Consider the following 22,449-nt stretch of genomic DNA (forward strand, 5'->3'; position numbering starts at 1 on the left):
TATCTAATTTAATATTCTTTGATTTCCTCTATCTAAACCTATAAATAGACTCTTGTATTCCTCATTACAATATATCGAAATGTACAAAATTTTATATTCCTCTAATCTGCATTATTCTCAATTCGTGTGAATCAAAATTTGCAGATTGCAAGTGTTAAAATTTGTATCACCGCTTCCTATAGTCTGTCAAAAACACAGTGCAGGGTTTAATGATTGTGAAGAACACCTAACTCGTTATGACATGTATGGACAATTTTGAACTCAATATTTTAGGAGCTTCCTCAGTTGACGAAGCTCCTCCAAAAATTGGCGTATGCCACTGGTCATGGCGAGCACACGGTATTCTTTAGTAAAAGGCGAAAGAATAGTTCGCTCTGTGCTCACCACATGGCTGCGTGACTCAATGCAGTGAACGACCTCGTGTTTTTGTGACTGGCCCTGCTGCCATTTCTTGCCTCTTTTTCCATTTGGGACTTCAAACTGCTCGTGCTGCTATCGCTGATGGATAGCAGAAACGATAGTCCCCATTTGCTCTCTCGAGTGAGGTTTGCACATGCAGAAAACATGCCAACTTACAGACCCTAGATAGGTCCTCAAACTTCTGAGTGGAAATGAGTGTAGTATGAAACTGTCAAATCTAGCGGTGGGCCTCCAGGGGAGTTTGCACAGCCTTTAGATTGGCAGAAGGAAACTCAGTTTCCGGTTGAACGGTCGAGACTCGTGAGAAACTTAAAAGAACTAGGAAAATCAACTGAATTTTTGTTAAAGAAAGAGGAGGACGACTTGTTGCACTATTCCAGAACCTCCTCCAATAAATTCCAGACAAGAGTGTTGGAGAAGCCCTCCCGATAGTGGGTATGCAGTGGGATAGAATCAAATTCGCATGAAGCTTGGTTAAAGAGCTGACTTTTGTATGTCAGTGAGACAATTTCGCTGTCCTTTACATCATCTGGATGCGCCTCAGCTGCTCCAATATGGGGACAAATCCGATGTTTATACGCTGAAGTTAGGCTCGTTCACTCATTGCAGCGCAGTCTTTAAAATTTTAATGTTCAACAAATAAAAATACTCCACTACTCACGGGCCATAATTTAGGTTGTTAAATTTCTGTTGAAGGCTTGCGCTCCATCCAAAAAAAAAAAAAAGAGTCCAAAGACGCTGCAGGACGCGGAAATATCTGAAACAGAAAGCAAACTTGACAGCTCCAGTCCATTCACAAGTTTTTGTGAAGTATCCATATCCATGGTGTATTAGATATAACTCAGCCAGCACATATTGAAACTAGATTTGCATCATTTGGAAGGTGAAACAACGTCTGCCATATCACGAACAAGGAAAGAAGCATGCGCGCTGCACCACCGACACAGCATTATTGGCCTTACCAGACATTCGAATATTCACAGACAAGCAACTGATTTTACCTTGTTCACTGGCCTAGTTGTACTCTAATCATCTTAGAATCTCCCTCAAGCAGTTTCCATTTCCATGAGATCATGAAATATCAATGAGTAAAGATCCTTCCCTGCCTTCTGCTGCAATTTTCCTTGTTGCACATTGACAGATTAAACATGTGGCTGAAATCTCCTGTTCCCCTTTATGAGATCTTGATTCACACTTGACTCTCTCTGAATATGACGGACATTGTTGGACATTTTGACATTAGAACGTTTACGCATTCCCAAGGTGCAGAACTTGACGGTCTTATAAAATGCCAGCTCCAGCAAACACTAGAAATGAAGAGTCTGTAATCGACTGGTCTACAGGATGATAGTACAAGTGATGCGGGTGAATACTCAAAATATGGCTCTGACACTGAAAATGATTAAGGACATCTTTCCTCACCAAAGTGCCGTTTCTAGCTGCTATGCATCCAATTCTTTCGATTCACAAGATGTGATAAAAGTCCAGGAACTTCAAGGCTCAATTCTGTGAAGATATCGATGGGGATCTTTGGGAAAATTCAGTCGGGTCAAGTTAGGTTATATTTGTGGTTGGTGGGTTTGAAAATGAGCCATGAATTTGTGGGACGTTCACCATCATAAAACTATTCCAATGCTCATTGTATAATAAGAACAGAACCACTCGGCACAAATAAACCCGAGAAACACAGACAGATCACACGTCTTTTGATTTCTTCGCTTCAGCAATGATGTTCGCTTGGCTTCCTACGGCTACAACCCAATACTCACCAACATAGAGAGCGACATTGACCACACCTGAAAGCTCTGGTCTAGTTCTGCAACACAGAGCATCATCTTCACGTATTAAGTAGCAAACCTAAAGTATGTCACACCCAAAGTTATAATGATGAGAGGCAAATAATAGAGAAGCAAATCATTTCGACTGGGCTTGGGTGGGGTGCGCCAGGCAAGGACTATAGTGCAACGCCCAAGCGACGCGCGAGAGGCCCAGTAGCAAGCTACTGTGGCGGCCTCTCCCCCTCAAGAAATTAATTTAATATCATGTGGACCGATGGCCCACGTATCAGATATTAAACTGATAAGAACAGATACTACACTTGATCTTAGCCAAAAGGCCGAGAAAGGTATGCTTTTTCAGTGGCCTAAGCCTCACATTTCTGTGCTGCTCTGCTCTGTCATTCTTTTCAGAGTCCCTATGTGGGACTGCTTTTCACTATTTATCTTCGCAAGAAAGAGACGAATTATGGCAGATTTGGAAGACACGCAAAAACCTTCAGCGGAATTTGGATAAGAGAGGATTGACACAGAACATTTCAGCGGTTCGGAGATGGCAGCATACTGATTTTGGTTCAGAGTTTGAATCCCATAAGAAAGTTTTTGCAATCACTTGACTTGGCTTAGAAGAGCAATCGATCCATGTTGTTTGTTAGTTGGTCGCAATTGAACGTCAATCCGTCCACTTACATGAGGCAAACAACAGAGGCAAAACTCAGAAACTAGAAACGCAAGGCTTGATGTGAAGCAAGAATCCATGATCCTATTAACTTCATTAAATGTCCATTAAATGCAGCATATAGGTGAACCAATGGAAGAGCGAAAAGCGGGCCATCATCGATGACGCCTAGGAGCTTAGATTGCCAATCAAGGACTCGATCACTGCTCTTTCATTGTTACTCATGCGAAAGAGCCCAAGAGATGATAAAGTACACTAGAATAAGCAAAGGCAATTGAACTGAATCGGAGTTCAATCATTTTATATCAATGAAGATTGCAGTAGCAAGAAAAAATTGCTCCCTAGGTTATGCATTTTGAAACACAAACTGGCCTAGTAAATAATGTTGATCTGAAGCCAACAGTCACAGTTTTCGAGCCTGAAAGTTCCTGAAGATTGCAAGTGCACGGACATGGTTTTCTTTATTTAAAGCCTCAACAATCCCCCTGTTTCATCTTCCTCCGAGTCCAATATTTGCCACGGGTGTTGACTACTTCTCAGCAAGAAAAGCATCCATAAATCCGCTTTCTGTGGTTTTAAGCCCTTATAACGCGCAGATAGTCACATATACCCTGTTGGTCGAGAGGGTATAAAATTAAGGTCGCTTGAACTCTGGTTGAGACCTGAGACATTTCTGCCATCTTAAGTTTATTTCCGCATGCCTTTGCTACTAATATGAAAGGGGCTAAACCTGATCTCTGTAAACTGAAGGCTGACCGAGTCATCTATCGTTTCAGAAAATGCAAGTGTAGAAAGCAATTTGCAGAATGCGAGTGTCAAACTGCTTTCGACGCTTTCTAAGGAACGGGTTCTATGATCTTGAAGAACAGACCATCTTGTCATGCTATGCACGAACCGCTTTTCAACTCAATATTTTAGGAGCTCCTGCAATTGAAGAAGCCCCTCCAAAAATAGGCGTATGCCACTAATTATGGCGAGCACACGGTATTCTTTAGTAAAAGGCGAAAGAATAGTTCGCTCTGTGCTCACCACATGGCTGCGTGATTATTACTCGGGGCTGACTTCACGTTTTTTAACCTGGCTTTGTTGCCGTGTTCCTGCCTCCTGTCCTATGTGGGACGTTGTATAAGAAGAGGCTCTTTTAGGTTCATTACTTTTAAGCTTATTTGTATTTTATATTAATGAATTGTAAACTTAGCACTACTTATGTGTGATCGTGTGTTTGTATTATTAACTAAATAACATATTTTTTTAATTTTATTTTTTTTTAAATTAAGTGAGTGATAAATTAGAATAAGTTATATGATATAATAATCAAAATTTTAATATGTTACTTGTAAGCAGGATATAATTTTCTCAAAATATACAAAAGGGGCGTGACTAATACCTGCCCCGTCCCTCCCTTCCTAATGCCTTGTGAAGCATTTTTCACGACAAAATTCTGCCTCATTCGCAACAAGGCACCGTGGGACATTGATTGCTCAAGCCCGGTGTCCATCCGTAGTGTCAATGATTTGAGACTATGCAAGTGATTTGACAAGATCTTATTTTCAACTATTGAATCTCAAGACAGTTTTGTTGTCTTAAATTATCTCTACATGCCTTTGCCGCTCTCCATTAAGGGTTAAGTAACTTAAGTTGATGTCTATAGACCGAAGGTTGGCTTATGATCCACAAGGGAAAAAACATGTACCTAGACTTGTTTCGAGAAAAGAAAATGAGGTGTTTTTCTAACAATTGCTTAAGTGTTAACTTTTAAAAATGTTCACTTAAGTTACATTTGATTGCCTTGGCCTGAAAATCCTCCAAGATGTAATGTGACTCACCAGAGATATGACAATGAAAATATTTTAAAGCGTGCCAATTAGAGAAGGGTTAATACCCTAAAAAATCCTAAACTGGTATATTTGTGACAAATTTACTCCAAACTATTTTTTTAACCACCAAAAACTCCAAATCGGTATATCTTTGACAAATTTACTCCAAAACTGATACACTTGTGACAAATTTACCCTCTGTTAATTTTCGTTAGATGTTATTGTCAAATTATTAAGTTAAATGACACGTGACAATTAACCGGTATACCAATTTGGGATTTTACGCTCCGTTTATAACAGTTTACAATTTTTGTAATTTTTTTGTGGTATTAATCCAATTTAGTGGAGGGTATATTTGTTACAAATTTACCAGTTTGGGATTTTTTTCCATCGAATAAATTAGTTTGGGGTAAATTTGTCATAAATGTATCAGTTTATGATTTTTTATGGTCAATCGGAGTAAATTTGTCACGAGTGTACCAGTTTGGGATTATTTATATCAAAAAAATAGTTTGAGATAAATTTGTCACGAGTGTATCAGTTTAGGATTTTTCAGGATATTAACTCATTAGAGAATTTGGGACTAATCATCTTGTCAATCCAAAGCTTAACTACTCTTGTCAGTCGTGCCAAAATCAATGATTCACTTTGGACACCACACCAATAGCCCTCAGCTACCCTCCTGCTTGGACTGCTATCACCACCCCCATCATCATTATCATCTCTCTCTCCCTCCGTCCCTCCCTCGGCACCCATCACTCCCCACACAACTAGTGTCGATGTCAAACGTTCCGAAGAAGCTCGTGTTCAATTTCATCAACACCTTCCTTATCATGTGGTGAGACGGGCGCCTCATTATCGAATAATCCATTCTAGTTGAAACAAGAATTTAGGGCTAGGATTTTTTGGAAGAAAAATTAAACATAATTTCTCACTTCAGATAAAGATTTTGGCTTCATGGTTTGGTTTATGGAGCAAGTTGGACCTAATTTATCAATTTTGGACAAATTTAAGTTGCCAAACAACATCATCTGATCCATATATTGAGTGTTAACAACCCCAGTGAATCACTTTAGGTTATTTATTCTAAAATAACACTACATATGATTTTTTGATGACGTAAGAGACCGATGTCATGTGAAAATGATCAATTTTTAGAAATTATTGCATTTAAAAGGTTATAGCATCAAGTGAGTGCTATATGAAACTTGTGGCACTTTATTATCCTTTTATCCTTTATTTGAATAGTGTTTTGAGCCTTTCTCATACCAAGAGGGGAGATTAGATTTCTTGGTGGTATGAGATGGTAAATGGGTTGAAGTAGCTTTTATCTATTGAAAAACCCATCCTAATATAAAGTCCAAACTCATTCCTCAATCAGCTGTGTACGAAAGCCCAAGACTTCATCTCATATAGCATTGGGCAAATTTGATGCCGAACTCATTTTTTGAAATCTCTATTTCATGTGATACCCAGTAATTCAGTCCAAACTTTCCACGTTTGGAACTAACTCTGTCGATTGACAAATATCAAAATTTGCACGATTTTATGATTGTCAAGTCTTTACCGATTTTACCATCTTAAACCACAACTGCTTAAAGCAATTTTACAAACCATCGAGGCTATTCAACAGGTTTTGGATTCTTTTGAAAAAAAAAAAATATCATAGTGTTAATAAGGGAAAATCCCAAAAAAGCCAATCTAGGATCTTAAGGAAAATTCGGTTCAGGTTAGGTTACATTTGCGGTGGGTGGGTTTGAAAAGTAGCCATGATTTTGTGGGACTTTCTCCATCCAGAAAAGGCTCCAATGCTCAGCACGAATAAACCCGAGAAACACAGACAGATCACACTAGCCTTTCGGATTCTTCGCTTCAGCAATGATGTTTACTGGGCTCCAACAGCTACAACCCAACAGAAAGCGTGTCTACCGCAACACAAAAGCATCGCCTCCTCGTATTGAGTAGCTAACCCGAAGTATGTCACAATCAAAGAGATAATTAAAGAAGCAAATATTAGAGGAGCAAATCATTTAGACTGGGCTTGGGTGGGGTGCGCCAGGCAAGGGCTATAGTGCAACGCCCGAGCGACGCGCGAGAGGCCCAGTAGCAAGCTACTGTGGCGGCCTCTCCCCCTCAAAAAATTAATTTAATATCATGTGGACCGATGGCCCACGTATCAGATATTAAACTGATAAGAACAGATACTACACTTGATCTTAGCCAAAAAGGCCGAGAAAGGTATGCTTTGTTCGCTGGCCTCGCCTCCTATTTTGTTCCCTGCTCTGCTCCGTGATTCCTTAATCATGCCGATGTGGGACTCCTTTACCCTGTTTCTCTTCGCCAAAAAAAAGAAACAACAATGGCAGACTTGGAAGACTCCTGAAAACCTCCGGTGGAGAGTTGAGATGATAGACGATTGGAACAGATTCAAATATGGCGGCGTACTGATTTTGGTTGAGAGTTCGAATCCCATTGTAAGAAAGTTTCTACTGTCGCTGGGCTTGGCTCAGCGAAAGCAACTGATCTGTGTCGTGTGTTGTTTGTTAGTTGGTGGGGATTGAACACCAGTCCATTTATGAGGCAGAGAACAATCGAAAACTTGAAAATTAGAAACTTGGTGTCAAGCGAGAATCCACGGTCCTATCACTCTTGCTCTTTCGTTGGTACCCATGTGAAAGAACCCCACAGATGGTAAATACCACTCTATATATGAATAAGCAAAGCCGATTAAACTGAATTGGAGTTCAACCGTTTTGTATTTAACGAGGACAGCAGTTGCAAGAAACAGGTGCTCCATAGGTTACGCATTTTTTAAGCACGAACTGACACAGTAATAATGTTGATTCAAAGCTAACAGCCCAGTTTTCAAGACTGAAAGTTCCGAGGATTGCAAGTGCACGGAAGCGGTGTTCTCTGTTGAAAGCCTCAATCATGGTCCAGTTTCATCTTCCTCCGAATCCAGCGTTGCCGCAGGTGACTATCTCTCAGCAAGGAAGGCCTCCATAAATGGGCTCTCTGTGGTTTTAAAGCCCTTACAACTTGAAGATAGTCACATATACCCCGTTAATCGAGAGGGTATAAAATTGAGGTCGTATGAACAATGGTTAAGACTTGGAGACATTTCTACCATCTTATGCTATTTCTACATGCCTTTGCTACTAATCCACGAAGGGGCAAAGCCTCTCTGTATTCTCAAGGTTGGCTTATACCCACGAGGGAAAAAGCATGCGCTTGCGTTTTTAAGCTTGAGCTTTTAGAAACCGTCAAACGTTTCGTAGGATTCTGATTATTGACTTCGGTTGTTTTTGCTACTCTGACGGAGATATGATTCCAAACAAAGTCTCTTCTGTGATTAATGCTCTTGCCACTCCAGAGTCATCCATCATTCCAGAAAATGCGAGTGTTGAAACTTCTTTCTACGCTAAAGTACAAATTCCATGATTTTAAAAAACACCATACCTCGAAGGAACCAATTTTTTGGAACCAACTTTTAGGACTCAATATTTTAGGAGCTTCCTCAGTCGAGGAAACCCCTCCAAAAATAAGCGTATGCCATTGATTGTGGCAAGCACACGGTATTCTTTAGTAAAAGGCGAAAGAATAGTTCGCTTTGTGCTTAACACATGGCTGCGTGAGTTTTCGTCGGAGATGACCTGTTGTTTTGTGAATGGCTTTGTTGCCATGTCCTTGCCTCTTTTCCTATGTGGGACGTTCAAACCGTTCGATTTGCCCCGGCTGGTGGAATCATCTTGGAACATTAGAGCGGAGCACTTCATATATTTAACTTATACCAGCACCTGGAATACATCAAAAGCTTTCAATGTACAAGACGTGGGAAAAGTCCAGGAACTTCGGGCTCAATTCTATTAAGATGTCCATGACTATTTGAAGTCTTTAAAACATATTCTTTCTGCACTATGATGAAGCTCATGCGTCAACTCCTTTGACTCGTGTAGGTTCTGATTAGGCAGAGGAAATGTCTACTTATCATGAGAAGCTTTCTTCCATTCTTGCCCTGGATTTCTCGTGCTTGCTATCCTCATAAAACCAAGCAAATGGGCTGAAATCCTCGATAAGTATGCGCCGCTCAAAGGCTTTTCCTTTGAGAAATCTGTCTAAAGTTCACATTTACGACATGGACATGTATTCTAGTTTCTACTGCCATGGTTTTGGCATGTGTGAATCTCTCACAAAAGCATTGAAACCCAATGCATGTTGTTCATTAGATTCACCGTGTTGTGCGGACTATATAACAGCATAGCATGAACGTTGTTGACTAATGACAGTAGAGATGTTTCCTAACGGCAAAAGGAAAACTATAAAGGACGATAACCATCGTCCGAGCCTCCTCGGGTAAGTTGGAAACCAGTTAAGAAGGAAAATGTTTCCTACTACCTCTCCATAATTTTCTGAGTCATCACTTCTTATTCAGCCATTTACTTCTTATAAATGCATCAAAGAGAGGGATAGCGAGCCCACAAATTCCACAGTAAGAAAATTTAGAATGCAATCACGGTCCATGGAGTCAAGTTCATGCATATCAGATGTCAACAAAAACATTGCTTCACTAGAAAGAACGTTTCTTGCTTCCTTCCACATGTAGCTCAGCCTAAGTAAATCCGCTTATCCGTGAAAATTATATCAAAATCACAGAAAAGAAAGGTCGCCAAAGGGTTGGCATTTGCATCATTGCTGTTTGAGGAAGGAAACTGATGACATACACTGTTCTTATAACTAACCAGGAAGAAGAAAGAGATACACAGATATTGCATGTCTTTACAGTTTACAGCATAAAATTCTTTTTCGAAAGCAGATACAGCACATTACACAACACCCTTCGCCAAAGTGTGGGCTTTCCGAAGCCTACTCTTGACAGATTTACTTCCATAGCTCCTTGTTGGAGTCAAGTAAAATCTTAGCAGACCGTTGTCGAGATTGTTGGGGGAGTATTTCACACTCCGATTCCTCGTTAACAGAGACTCCTCCCTAATCCTCAAGCCGATCCCTTCACTCTGAGCAACTCCTGTGCCGTTCAAAGATCCAGGCCCATCCATCTTGGAGGAGTTCCGACTGTAACTGCGGTTGAGCCTGTGGCTCACAGCACCATTTGCTTCTCCATTGGAGACTCGCGGCAGCTGTTCTTCCATATTTTCAGCAGCGTGACGTTCCTCAATGGCGCACTTGCTCTCGCTCCTCCTCTGAATCAAACCCCAAACATTCCATGCTTTTCGCCAACCGGGCAACTTCTTGAACCGTTTCTCATCAACCCCGCCAGCAATAGAACCATCATCCTTCGATGCAGACTCGGTACTCTCGGTCCTGTCATCATTGCTGGACTTTGAGCTCGAACCCCTCAATTCTTCCTCTGCAATTAGCAATTTCGCCCCGTAAAATAACTCAGTGGAGGCAGGAGAGATCTTCATATTCGATACCATCTTCACATCATCGACATCCACTAAACTTCCCTTCCTAGCCGAATTCAGCCGCTCGAAACTTTTCCTCCGCCTCTGCGCACAAAATGGCTCCTTGTAGTAATCCCTTGTCTGAACAGACCCACCTGGGCTCCTCCCACCCTGCCCATTCACCACATTCGACTGGTCTTCAACCAAAACCCTGTTCTTGAAACCGATGTCGATCACCTTCACGTCCTCGAGAAAGGACACCATCGGATTGAGCCGCGGGTACTGGTAACTCCTCCCGACCAGATACCCATCCCAAGATGCCCTCGGCTCGTCCAAGGAGCACCGCACTTCATCGACTGAGACTCTACCCGCATCGACCGAGAACCTCGGATCCGTATCGCACGACCTCCTTCCTAATCCATACTCTCCGACCTCAGACTGCGCTTCCCTCAACTTCCTCAGACTGATCTTCTTCCCTGTCGCATCCGCTGCAACCCCCAGATCGTCGCCGTTACCACCGCATTGCTCCTTCATCTTCTCCCTCCGGCGCCATTTCCCCAATCTCCGGCGAAACACAGAAGCTGCCTCCAGTAAACCCCTGATGTTCTTCCTCGTCTGCTTCTTGCTCTCCAACTCGAGATCTATAAACTCCTTCATGGTCTTGAACTCCGCCTCATCGTCAAAACCCTCGTCGACACTCCCATTATTGACGACATTCTCATCCGCCCGTACGCTTCTCGCGCAAACCCTAATTTCCTCCTCCCCCTCCTCCCCCTCTGCCTCCTCCTCCGGCTCCTGCTCATTCTCGTCCTCTTCCCTCAACCCGAACAAGGCCTCGCCTTTCTCGCATTTCCCTCCGTCGTCAAGGGTGAACAGATCGGAGAGGGTGCTCCGGCCCCGGACGTCGCAGGACTTGCGGCGGGGCTCGGCGGAGGCGGCGCCGCCGCCGCCGGCGGAGGAGTGGGACTTGCAGCGGCGGAGGGGGTGGCCGGGGATCTCCTGGTGGGTGGAGGGCTCGATGACGGCGAGGCGCTCCCGGAGGCAGGAGGCGCAGAAGCCGGTGACGGGGGTGGCGGGGGTGGCGGGAGCAGGTGGAGGGGACGCGGTGGCCCTGGGCCCGGGCTTGGTGGGTCATTGGCGGATCGACGGCGGTGGACGCGGCCGGTGCATATCAGGGGAAAGAAAACGGTGAGTGGGTGAGCGGGTGAGCGACTGAGTTAGCGACTCGGCGAGTGAAGAAGATCGGTGCAGTTTCGGTTGGGAGATTTTCGGGTTAGGTGAACGTGAAGCGAGGCGAAAACCCCCGTATAAACCCTTTCTCCGGGTATTTATGTCTCCGTTTTGGAAGGTATATATGACCGTATCCGTATGTATTTTGTGGTCGGGTTGCTCTACGATGGAAAAATACGTCCGACGAAAAATTGATATTTTCTGCATTCAAAACCCAATTTATCCTCTCTCTTTTTTCCTTTTTTTCCCCCTCGAAATGAACCGAATTGCAAAATCAAAAGAATAGTTGACTTTCTTTTTACTTTGCTTTTGATGAGGAATGGACAGTTTCTAGAGTAGCTAGATTAATCAGCATTTAATGGACAAGCTTGTATATTTTTGGTCTCGGATTTTGTTGTTTGGTCTCTCTTCTTCTTCTTCTTTTATAGCAACTTTTATAAATGAGGTCTCTAATTCTTGATCCCTTTAACATTGGTTTTATGCTTAAAATTTGATTGTGACTTATGATTTCTCGAGGTTGAGTTTTAATATTGTAAAGATTCAATACTCAATAATTTTATTATCATAATAATGATCTCATACTCACACTAAATATTCAATTTGAGTTATGATTACCAAAAACTACCTATGATTTAAAGATTCGAAATTGACAAATCCGTTACAATGAACCCATGAAGATTATAACAATTAATAAATCTCTTAACACAAAATATGTCTTTAACTGGTCATTTTCTAGTTATTTTACATTTTTTTACGTCAATACATAAATGCATTTTGAAACTTAAGATTTGGGATCACGATTAATTTCCTTCTCTCGAGCGTTATCCATAACACAGGATTGAGATGTCTTTTGTATCAATTTCAAATTAAGTTCCTACTTTTTAACTTTTTTTGTAAATTTGATGAAAAACTAGGAAATATAAATTACATTTACAATATAAAAAAAATTGGGTAATCTCATCGTAAATGGATTTTCAACTTTATGGTGAATATATACAGCTGTCTTGTGTATACTGAATGAAAAAAATGGTATTATTAGTACTTCCAAGATAATCTTTAACCATACTTAGAAGAAAATGTTTATTGAGAGAAAGGTTTTCATTTCTCATATATATATGTCGTGCATAATAAAATCTTTACTATTTCTGTTTGCTTAACATGTAAAAAATTATACTTTCTTTCTTTTGCCCCTCGGCAACGTTCGACTGTACCAAAAAAAGAGAAAAGAGGCGGTGCCAACCGATGTGGCCCGAGCCTTGAAAGCTCGTGCAAAGGGCCGTATCGATATTCGGTAACTTTTCGCGGGTTACGATGGCACGAGACAAGAGCCCATGGGGACAACCCGTTCGTGAAATCATTTCTTAATTTTGCCGCGTCCCAATATTGTTTTCTTTCTTTTTATTTTTAAGTCAACTCCGCTAAAGACCAAAACCATCTCTGGCCTCGGAACCGGTGCAACTCGACGAAACATCGTTGTTGTTGGAATCTTCATTAAATGCTGTTCATAACCGGTGAACTACTCCTTCACTTCCCCCTTTGTTTTTGACCTTTTCTTCTTTTGTTTGCCAAGTCTCATCGGTTGGGCTGGATGACTCCTATGTTCGACTAGATGACCAATCGAGATCGACTCGCCTGAATTTCGAGGTGGAATTCGAGTTATTTGAGCATCTCGCTAAGGCAAGCTTGGGCTTGTCAATACTCAGCTCAATAAATTTCGAATTTAATGAAACCTAACCACCAAACCATTTTTTTATTTACAAAGAAAATTGGAGCTCGCCCTCATGTTTTATGAGCTTAAATTTTACATAATTTCAAGTATTTATGATCGAGTTGAATCAAGTTGGGTTATCCAAATTTTCTAACTGAAAATAACCCTTGAGTATAAAATTTAACACACAATTGAGCTTGAGTCAAGTTTCAAGCATCAAATATGTGAGTCAATATCAACCTTGATAGTATATCTACTCGACTTGGCTCAATTACGTTCCCAATTTGAGAACCTAATTGGTGGTACACGTTTTCTCATTTATGATTAAATCTAATCACGGGCTTGGCAATCCACAAAGTTGTTGGACATGGCTCAAGGCACGAGAGTACAGAGACTTTTTGAGCGAAGACATTTAATGAGGAAGCTTGACTCATCCCAACCTAAAAAATAGGTAACGAAATTACACCAAACGCCCTTCAATCATTTTTCGCATCTATGGCCCCTAGCTTTCAACACTACACGACAAGCCTTGAACTTTCATTTCGTCGCAAGCATCAATTCTTCGATTTTTTTTCCTTCAGCATTGTAATGCACATGATTTTTAAGAGGAGAAATTATATTTTCATCCTGCCCTTACGAAGGAAATATCTTATTTACCCTCAATTTCCATGAATAATTGGAAAATATATATAGAAAATAAGATAAAATGAAATTAACTAAAGTGCATATTATTATTAATAAATTAAAGGATAAATACATTGAAATACTTAAAACTTGTCATAAAAGTGCAATTGAATCCTTAAATTTTAAAAAATGCAATTACATCAAAAAACTTGTCACAAAAGTGCAATTGAGTCATAAAACTTTTAAAAGTACAATCAAATCCTAAAACTTGTCAATTTAGTCCAATCTAAGTCCTTCAATTGATTGCACTTTTTTTTTTTAAATTTTACGACTCAATTGTATTTTCGCGATAGGTTTTAGAATTTGATCGAATATTTTAAAAGTTTTATGACTCAATTAAACTTTCGTGATAACTTTTAAGACTTGATTATTATTTTTTAAGTTTAAGAATTTAATTATACTTTCGTGACAAATTTTAGGACTTCAAATGCACTTATCCCATAAATTAATGATAAATAACTTTCAGCCCTATTGGGCTAACGCGAGTCCGGCTTCTCAAGGCCCAATTTCTAATCCGCAGCGTTTCTCGGGCCAGGGCCCACCGAGCCCATGCTCGCATTCCCCATCCAAGCTTTAACTCTAGTTTCTTCCCCAACGGCCGAGCCCACCGCCATCGATGGAGAAGGCGAAGCAATTCCTCAGCGTCCCCGACGAGGCGTCGGAGGCGGTGTCGCGCCTCGCCGTCCCTCCTCGCCGCGCTGGTGACAACCCCAGCTTCTACGAAAGCTTCTCCCTGAGGGGCCTCCGGGTCGACCGAGTCGAACCGGGGCTCGTCGTCTGCTCCTTCAAGGTCCCTCCTCGCCTCGCCGTGAGTCCCTCGAAACCCCCACCTCTCCTTTCCCGATTCTCCGAAAACCACGCGTCGTCCCGCTTCACCCCGAATCGCGCGTTGCCTTTCGGTGGCGATCATCAGTTTCGGTGATGAACTCGAGAGGACGAGCTCGAATTTTGCTAAAAAAAATGTGGATCAAAGTTAATTCGTAGTGCTGATCGCGGTAGATGGATAGGTACTGCTACTGCTGCTGTTGTTGATGGGAGACGGTAGCTACCAGAACGATGCTTTGGAATCTGGCTAAGTCTTTGCAACAGTATAGATTGATTTTTAGTCGCAATTCATTGTTTGAAATGAATTTGGGACAGGATAGGAATGGGAACTTGGCTCAAGGTGCGATCGCCAACATGGTCGATGAAATGGGATACGCGGTGGTGCACGTCGAGGGTATCCCGATCAGTGTCTCGGTCAACATGTCCATCTCCTACCTCTCGGCGGCCAAGGTCGATGTAAGCAAGCCCTTTTGACTCTATCCTCTTGAGGCTCAGTCGATGCTCTGAATGCATACACGACGCACCTCCTCGTTCTCTAAACGTGAATGTAATGCTCGGTCGTGTCTTGTTTGCATATCTGATGGGTTCTTTTGGGGCCCGACGTGTCTGAATGGAACACAAAAGTACCTTCTTGTTGCATATTCTACTTAGATTGATTTTTCGGGGCTCTTCAAGTGCTCGACTTAGCTTATCATCTGTGCATGGTTCTTTTCCATTCTGACCCTATATAGTTCAGGCTTCTCTGTTTTAGGTCGGGTCTGATCGCCTCAAGCTGCTATTTAGGCCTTTTCCTACAGTTTCATCTTTTATAAATGGCCTGACAGTTAAAAGATCACAGTTCTTGGAAGGAGGAGATTTTTTGCAGCACGAGGTGGTTTCATAAACATTGTCGAGGATGACGTTGTCAATGATCTTTTCTTTTCTCGTCTTTCGTTTTTTGCTATCAGAGAGTCCTACACCATTGAAATGTATTTTGGTAGCTGTAACTTGCCAGCCAAGTTGTTGAGTTTCGGAATGATTAACCAGCATGCACGACCTTTTCAAAGGCAACGGCTTGGTCCGTCCTCACTACTAGAGCTCTTATTTGGCATAAAGATGAAGTAATAAACCAAAATCTCGAGTAAGTAGAGCCTAATACAGCTGCATTACTAGGTCTCCGCAACTTTCGGACACTAGGTTCATATTGTTTGTTACGGTATCACCTTTTGAATACGATTTCATACTTGGTGGACAGTGATGGATTTCCAACTTGAATTGCAGGATGAGCTAGAGATCACTTCGAAGGTTTTAGGACAGAAAGGGGGCTTTTCTGCAACCATTGTACTCGTGAGGAACAAAGCAACAGGGGAGATAATTGCTGAAGGTCGTCACTCGTTGTTCAATGTGCGTGCTAGCAAAATGTGATCACATTTTTAGAGTTGAACCTGAGAATGTGGTCTAGCATGCCGGTGGCGACAGAACACTGGTCTCGAAGATACATCGACCTTTCTCTGGGTTTCAGGATGTGAAAAATGGCTCAGATGGGTTTCAGCATCACGTATATGCTGTAAGTTGTATATTTAGAAAGCTTTGGATTGGTCATCTTTGTATCCTCAGCTTTTGTCGATGCTAGTCTGTTCTCATCGCCTCGTCAACATTCTCCTTGTCTAGACTGTCGAGCGAAACCTGTGCATCGTCTTCTTCCAGGAATTCTATGTTCGAATCGTTGCATGGGTCTCGTGTCGTGCCTTTGATTCAATTAGGCCATGTCTACTTTTAACTGCTCATCTCGAGCAGTCCGAAATTAGTATGATTTGATTTCTGTGAGAAATCTGGAATCCTATCTATTGAGAAACGTTCCCCCTGAAGGATGCGCCAGTCGTTTCAAATTGGAATTGGTTTTGACACTATTATACGGGCGAAAATGATTGACTACCCGATCCGACTGAGGAAGGCGAACTTGGTCCGACAGTGATGTGACCCAACTTTCGGAGAGCCCATCAGGCCATCACCACTTTTTCCGTAAAGTAGAATTAGGTGGCAAGAACATAGATTAAAAAGAAAAAAGAAAAGAAAAAAGGACGCACTAAAATTCATTTTTTGAAAGCTATCCAGACGATGATGGTCTTGCGAATTTTTTACGAGAAATTTAAAAACAATCATTCGCTTTTGATTTCAAGCACTTATATTGCGCATAAAGGAATGGTTGCTATTTGGTGTCCATTTATGTCAAATTGCGGATTTCTTCTCATAATTAGACAACTTACTTTATGATAAATACTTCCACTCTCAGACATAATATGTCGCTAAATCACAAACTTCTTTTCTCACAAATTGATACGCCTTAGCACGTGCATGATCAGGTATGTTAATATCCATGTAACAAGTTGGCGATGGTTTTAGTTAAAGAATTCTCCAGTAGAAATAAAATTATTTATAAGTAATAAACCAGTACACCCAATATTTAGATATTAATTAGTTTAATCGTTGGTTCCTCGATATTTGTAATAAAACTAACATGTAGTCCATGTATCATTTACAAGGACTAAAGTGTAATATAATTTAATCAATCATGTTATGAGGCATTTCAATTAATTATTATATTTGAATTCAGAAACTCTCAATTGTCCTATTAATCAGCTTATCTATTTACGTATACACACATAGATATTTTATTTCTTCCAGTTAACATATAAAATATTCGACCAATATTCTAACTTCTAATTAGCAAAATCATGAACTCGAACTAATAGTCGAAATAGATATCGACTTATTTAGATGTGGTCATCCTATTTCATTAGTTAACAGATATTAACACGATAAATTTCACTAACGTATAAACAATAAGTAACGAAAGTTATTAAATAAAATATATTAATGCTTTATAGAGGATAGACATTTCCACCTCATCATATTCGAATCCTAAAAGATTAAAAAAGGAGGAACCTGCGACAAAAATCCCTTCGGAGATTTTGGGAGTTTCTCTGTACAGTGAAGCGGCGAAACAATCTCTCCCCGGCAATTCGCTACAGGAAGAAGAAGACGACGTTGAAAAAGAAGACGACGCCACAAGCACGCGCACTGAAAATCCATCGTTCTTCGGTTCGCCGCCATGGACTTCATCTGAGCTCCCTCCTTCGCCGTCGCCGTCGCCGTCGCTCGCTTCTCTCGGGATGGATTCCCTCCTCTCTCCTCTCCGGCGCCCGCCGCTCCCCTCTCCCCATCCTCCCATCCTCCTCTTCCTCCTCCTCCGAGCTACTTCCGGAGGCCCGCCATCTCCGTCGGATCAGCCGCGTTCAGGTTCTCGCCGCGCGCCGGCGCCACCTCGAGGCGGAAATGCTTCTGGCCCGTGCCGTCGCCGGATTCCCCGAGAGCCCGGCGCGGGCGCGGGCCGGTGGAGCCGACGCCGGAGTTCGCGGCTCGGGGGGTTAGGGTTTCTCCGAGCGGCGCTCCGTCCGGTCCGTTATCCGACGGGGAAGCAGCGGAAGCTCCGGGTTTTGTCGAGTTCATCACTTCGGAGAGGGTCAAGGTGGTCGCTATGCTCGCCTTGGCGTTGGCGCTCTGTAATGCGGACCGGGTGGTGATGTCCGTGGTTATCGTGCCTTTGTCGCTTTCGCACGGTTGGAGCCGATCGTTCGCCGGCATCGTTCAGGTTGGGTTTCCGCTTCTCTTTGTCAATGCTGCTTTGGACAATGCTCGCTTCAGTTCTTTTGTCGTGATCCGAATCGAATGCATCAGACACTTCACTTCGTTGACTGAATTTTACTTGGCTCTGTATCTGCGTTTAGCTGTTAGCCTATTAGTTCCTTGTTCCCCCTAAAAGAAGAAGATTTCGCCTGCAGTTGCAAAGCATTAAGCTAAAACGAAGTTGTTGTAAAATAAATATCATATCTTTTTATTGTTTTCCATGGGATTCAGAAACCTTTCTGTGTCTGGTAGTACTTACTAAGTGAATTCTCAACCATGAGTTATTAATGGTAGAGAAGTGGACTGTTAGTTAAGTACCAATGTGACTTATCAATGTGTTTGCCCACAACTGATTGCAAGAGGTCTTTCTTTTCTTTTTATCTGTTTGACATTTGATACATTCTTGATTCTTAAGTTGAAATTGATTCCTGTGTCAACACTCGCCCCAGTCGTCTTTCCTTTGGGGATACTTGATATCACCAATAGCTGGAGGAGCTCTTGTGGATTACTATGGGGGTAAAATTGTCATGGCATGGGGTGTGGCTTTGTGGTCCCTAGCAACATTTCTTACCCCTTGGGCTGCTGAAGCTTCTTTACTCGCTCTCCTCGCGATGCGTGTTTTACTTGGCATAGCAGAAGGTGTGGCTCTTCCTTGCATGAACAAAATGGTAGCAAGGTAATAAAATATGAATCTGTTCATCTTCTATCTTAGTAGAAAGTAATCTCTTATTTGTTACTCGTGCTTTTTTATTGCTGCTTGAATATGTTGTGACAATGAAGTGATGTTTGGATATCTTAGATGGTTTCCAGCAGCAGAACGAGCCAGAGCTGTCAGTATTGCAATGGGTGGCTTTACACTAGGAAATGCCATAGGACTCACCCTTTCTCCAATTCTTATGTCACAAGGTGGAATATATGGGCCTTTCTTTATTTTCGGATTGTCTGGGTTTCTCTGGGTTTTGGTATGGTTGTCTGCAATAACAAGCACTCCTGACCAGCATCCTCAGATATCAAAATATGAGCTAAATTACATAAGGAGTGGGAGGCATGAACCCTCAGAGCCAGATACTAAAAGCAAGAGAAGTAGCATGATCCCTCCTTTTAAGCGCCTGCTATCCAAGATGCCTACATGGTGCCTAATTGTTGCTAATGCCATGCACAGCTGGGTAATGCATGTCTTGACTCCACATAGAGCATCACCACTAATGTCATGCGGATAATATCACCAGTATATCCCTTTTTTGGGGGGTGCAAAATGGAAAATAAAAGAAGATATCCTCATATCGATACAGTGAATTATTTATGCTAATTGTGAGTGCTTTCCTCCTATTGTTGCTGTAGGGTTTCTTTGTCATTCTCTCATGGATGCCAATCTACTTTTACTCGGTATGGGACCATTTTGCTTTTAGCTGTAGATCAATTGTATGCTGGTGCATCTAGTTACTTTTAATTGAATATGTTCCTGTGACAGGTCTATCACGTTGACCTTAGACAAGCAGCATGGTATAGTGCTGTTCCATGGAGTGTGATGGCATTTGTTGGGTACTTAGGTGGTATGTGGTCAGACTTGTTGATACAAGGAGGCACAAGCATCTCTTTGACTCGCAAGCTTATGCAGGTGGGTTTTCCTGTGAACTTATTTTTTCCTGTGCATTTCCTCTTGACTTGGCCAATGTTCCTTTGCTGTCATAATTAACATCTGACAATTCTGGAAACTGCTTTACTTGCTCTCACTGCATAAATGTCTCTTATTCATCAACTTGGGAATTTTATGGTGGCTGTGGTTTTGGCTTTGGACTTGTTCGGTGGATATTGAAGCAAACTATCGATGATATTTGTGGGGTTTTTTTTTTCTTTTCTTTTTTTTCCTTTTAAAGGTTCTTTTTAACGAAAGTCATGAGATTTGTTAGGCATTGCACATCAACGATATATCTTTGCTGATGAATTTATGCTTCGTTGTTAAACACCATTAGGAATTGGCAATAGTATCATAGTAGATGTGTATATTGATTGTGTACGATTATGTAATAGTGGACACATGGTTTTTCTGTCCAATCCTTCCTTTCATTCTTACAAACACTATTATCCACTAAGAATCTTCTGTATATTCGTTTTACAGTCAATTGGATTCATTGGTCCTGGGATTGCTCTTATTGGCTTAACTACAGCCAAGCAACCATCTATTGCATCTGCCTGGCTTACCTTAGCAATTGGGCTGAAGTCTTTCAGTCACTCTGGCTTTCTCGTGAACTTACAGGTTGCTTTCCAAGCAAAATCTACAGTCATCACCTATAATCTTTCTTTCTTGTATGTAACCGTGTATTTTCACTTGCTATCAACAGGAGATCTCTCCAAAGTATTCAGGCGTTCTACATGGTATGTTTGGAATACTGACTCAAATCGCTTCCATGCATCTTCTTCAGTAATTAGTAAAAACCCAGTCATCGGGGCCTCTCATGACTTGGATTTACAAAAGTGAAAGTATTCAAGGCTCATTCTATCACTCTCCTCTTGAAGGAAAAGCTCATGCTTTTTAATATTTAATAGTGCATGCACTTCTTTCGCTGCTTTAAGGCTTCTATTGATGAGGGAGGAGGCGTTTCGTGCATAATTTGTAACTAACGTTAGCATTAGCAAGGTTTTCATCTTTTTTTTTTTTTTTTAAATTGCTGTACTGCAATCTGTACATCCTCCAGGTCTGTGAATTTCATTCTTTGATATGTGCTCTGCTGCAGTCTCTTTAGTTGCACTAATCACCTCTAGGACTTATGATATCTTCTGAAAGAAATACCTATCTGTGCTTCTAGGATTGTCGAATACAGCAGGAACATTGGCAGCTATTGTGGGAACAGTTGGAGCTGGTTTCTTTGTTGAATTAGTTGGTTCATTCAGAGGATTTCTGTTGCTTACATCAATACTTTATATTTTTGCTGCCATTTTTTGGGATATCTTTTCTACTGGAGAGAGGATAAATTTTGATGAGACAGGTCAGTATCACCCATTCCTCTTTGTATCTTTGCCCATTCTTTCCTACTAATTTGGTGCTTAGGTCACTCTACTATTTTCAGATAAAAGTACCAGAAAATGAACACATATAAGGATAGCTAATTTCTTTGGCAACTTCAATAAATTACCTAAACATTCTAGTCTGTGGAATGTGCCAGGATTGCTATCGTTCTTTCCTAAGAGAGCAGTTCTATGATCTCACATTTTTTTTAACAGATCTGTCACCGCATTCTGGGTCAACAGTTTCATGAGAAGTGCCTTTGCATCGGCTGGATACACAGCCCCAGGCAGCAGAGGTCAATTCTGCACATCTTCATCGTGGAAGAATGGTAGATAACGCCTGTCAGTGAAACCTTTAATCATTCATATCAAGAGGTATCAAGTACCAACATCTTCTTCCCATGTGAAGATTTTTGTCCCCTCCGGTAAATCCATGTAAAGAATCTGGCATTATTCGATAAAAAAAAAAAAAAAAAAAATCTGGCATTAAAGAAATATAAAGTATAGGCATCTTTCTAACTGTTTTGATTTCTCAGGTTGATGTGTGTGAGATCAGTTTGATTTAGGGGTTTCCTTGAAGCAGATATCTTAGTTCTTTGAGATGGTTAAGCAGTTGTCCACTAAATGTGGGCTTTACTGTCATTCTCCTTTCAATGTATAATACCATCTCAAGCACACAGATAATATGGTTTGTTCTTAGCTTGGTTCAAACTGCTTGATAGCCATTGTCCTCTTTTGGGTCTGCAGTAACCCATTGGATAGCAATTTATCTTTTATGAGTGATGAAGCCACAACCGTCAATTAGGTTGGCCTGCTATGTCAATGGATAGGTGTGGGGGAAATTTGATACACTCTACGCTACGCCACAGATTTTGTTTTCCCACAATATCATTTCGCGTTGACATGATGAGATAAATGTTTGTACTTTTCCTATAATCAAGACCATCGCGGAAGATGGGAACCAGCAAGTTGCCAAACATTTTCCATCAGTTGAGGGTCTGCATATATACTGATAACAACGCACGAGGCCCACGCACGTCCATGGTCAGTTCGTCCCAGCACGCAACCGTGGAATCTATAAGGGGATACCAACGGTCATGGACGGAAGCTCTCTTGGGGGTTTAGTATACTTTCTAGAACGAAGAGGAATGAAGGAAGACCGAAACGGAGGAGCGCACAAATGACAAGGGAGCGTGGCGAGGTGAGGAAGGCACTGATCGAAGAGAGAAGGACCCAG

General features: G+C 41.6%; 3 protein-coding genes and 5 non-coding genes across 9 annotated transcripts; 2 read left to right on the forward strand and 6 right to left on the reverse strand.

The window, feature by feature from the left end:
• Nucleotides 1-274: 274 nt before the first annotated feature.
• LOC120289280 lies at nt 275-393 on the reverse strand. Its single transcript, XR_005547204.1, has one exon. It is a non-coding gene; the product is annotated as a U5 spliceosomal RNA (small nuclear RNA).
• Nucleotides 394-2,353: 1,960 nt separating this feature from the next.
• On the reverse strand, nt 2,354-2,549 carry LOC120289259. Its single transcript, XR_005547184.1, has one exon. It is a non-coding gene; the product is annotated as a U2 spliceosomal RNA (small nuclear RNA).
• A 1,244-nt stretch (nt 2,550-3,793) lies between these two features.
• Nucleotides 3,794-3,912, reverse strand: LOC120289275. Its single transcript, XR_005547199.1, has one exon. It is a non-coding gene; the product is annotated as a U5 spliceosomal RNA (small nuclear RNA).
• Nucleotides 3,913-6,736: 2,824 nt separating this feature from the next.
• LOC120289260 lies at nt 6,737-6,933 on the reverse strand. Its single transcript, XR_005547185.1, has one exon. It is a non-coding gene; the product is annotated as a U2 spliceosomal RNA (small nuclear RNA).
• A 1,269-nt stretch (nt 6,934-8,202) lies between these two features.
• LOC120289283 lies at nt 8,203-8,320 on the reverse strand. Its single transcript, XR_005547207.1, has one exon. It is a non-coding gene; the product is annotated as a U5 spliceosomal RNA (small nuclear RNA).
• A 1,018-nt stretch (nt 8,321-9,338) lies between these two features.
• LOC104422410 (protein OCTOPUS) lies at nt 9,339-11,401 on the reverse strand. Its single transcript, XM_010034731.3, is given in 2 exon segments — nt 9,339-11,168; nt 11,170-11,401. Coding segments are annotated over 2 exon segments (1,713 nt in total). The 5' UTR covers nt 11,229-11,401; the 3' UTR covers nt 9,339-9,514.
• A 2,917-nt stretch (nt 11,402-14,318) lies between these two features.
• On the forward strand, nt 14,319-16,350 carry LOC104422411 (acyl-coenzyme A thioesterase 13). The gene is made up of 3 exons (XM_010034732.3): nt 14,319-14,523; nt 14,856-14,996; nt 15,801-16,350. The coding sequence occupies exons 1-3, from the start codon at nt 14,332-14,334 to the stop codon at nt 15,942-15,944; spliced, it is 477 nt and encodes a 158-aa protein (XP_010033034.2). The 5' UTR covers nt 14,319-14,331; the 3' UTR covers nt 15,945-16,350.
• A 1,313-nt stretch (nt 16,351-17,663) lies between these two features.
• LOC104422412 (probable anion transporter 4, chloroplastic) lies at nt 17,664-22,061 on the forward strand. Of its 2 annotated transcripts, XR_005546823.1 has the most exons (10): nt 17,922-18,171; nt 18,656-18,882; nt 19,006-19,372; nt 19,548-19,592; nt 19,678-19,824; nt 20,326-20,463; nt 20,549-20,582; nt 21,014-21,193; nt 21,429-21,637; nt 21,749-22,061. XR_005546823.1 is itself a non-coding variant. In XM_039303166.1 (9 exons), the coding sequence occupies exons 1-9, from the start codon at nt 18,058-18,060 to the stop codon at nt 21,461-21,463; spliced, it is 1,287 nt and encodes a 428-aa protein (XP_039159100.1). In that variant the 5' UTR covers nt 17,664-18,057; the 3' UTR covers nt 21,464-22,061. The 2 variants fall into 2 exon arrangements, 1 of the variants encoding a protein (XP_039159100.1); XM_039303166.1 differs by having other exon boundaries at nt 17,664-18,171; nt 21,429-22,061.
• Nucleotides 22,062-22,449: the final 388 nt, after the last annotated feature.

The sequence above is a fragment of the Eucalyptus grandis genome, chromosome 10 (genome assembly GCF_016545825.1).
Source record: "Eucalyptus grandis isolate ANBG69807.140 chromosome 10, ASM1654582v1, whole genome shotgun sequence".
Classification (NCBI taxonomy): Eukaryota; Viridiplantae; Streptophyta; class Magnoliopsida; order Myrtales; family Myrtaceae; genus Eucalyptus; species Eucalyptus grandis.

Coding starts and splice junctions, on each gene's coding strand:
- LOC104422411 (XM_010034732.3), top strand. CDS start 14,332: ATGGAGAAGGCGAAGCAATTCCTCAGCGTCCCCGACGAGGCGTCGGAG. Junction 14,524..14,855: donor AGGTCCCTCCTCGCCTCGCC/GTGAGTCCCTCG, acceptor AATTTGGGACAG/GATAGGAATGGGAACTTGGC. Junction 14,997..15,800: donor TCTCGGCGGCCAAGGTCGAT/GTAAGCAAGCCC, acceptor CTTGAATTGCAG/GATGAGCTAGAGATCACTTC.
- LOC104422412 (XM_039303166.1), top strand. CDS start 18,058: ATGCTCGCCTTGGCGTTGGCGCTCTGTAATGCGGACCGGGTGGTGATG. Junction 18,883..19,005: donor ATGAACAAAATGGTAGCAAG/GTAATAAAATAT, acceptor TGGATATCTTAG/ATGGTTTCCAGCAGCAGAAC. Junction 21,194..21,428: donor GATAAATTTTGATGAGACAG/GTCAGTATCACC, acceptor TTTTTTTAACAG/ATCTGTCACCGCATTCTGGG.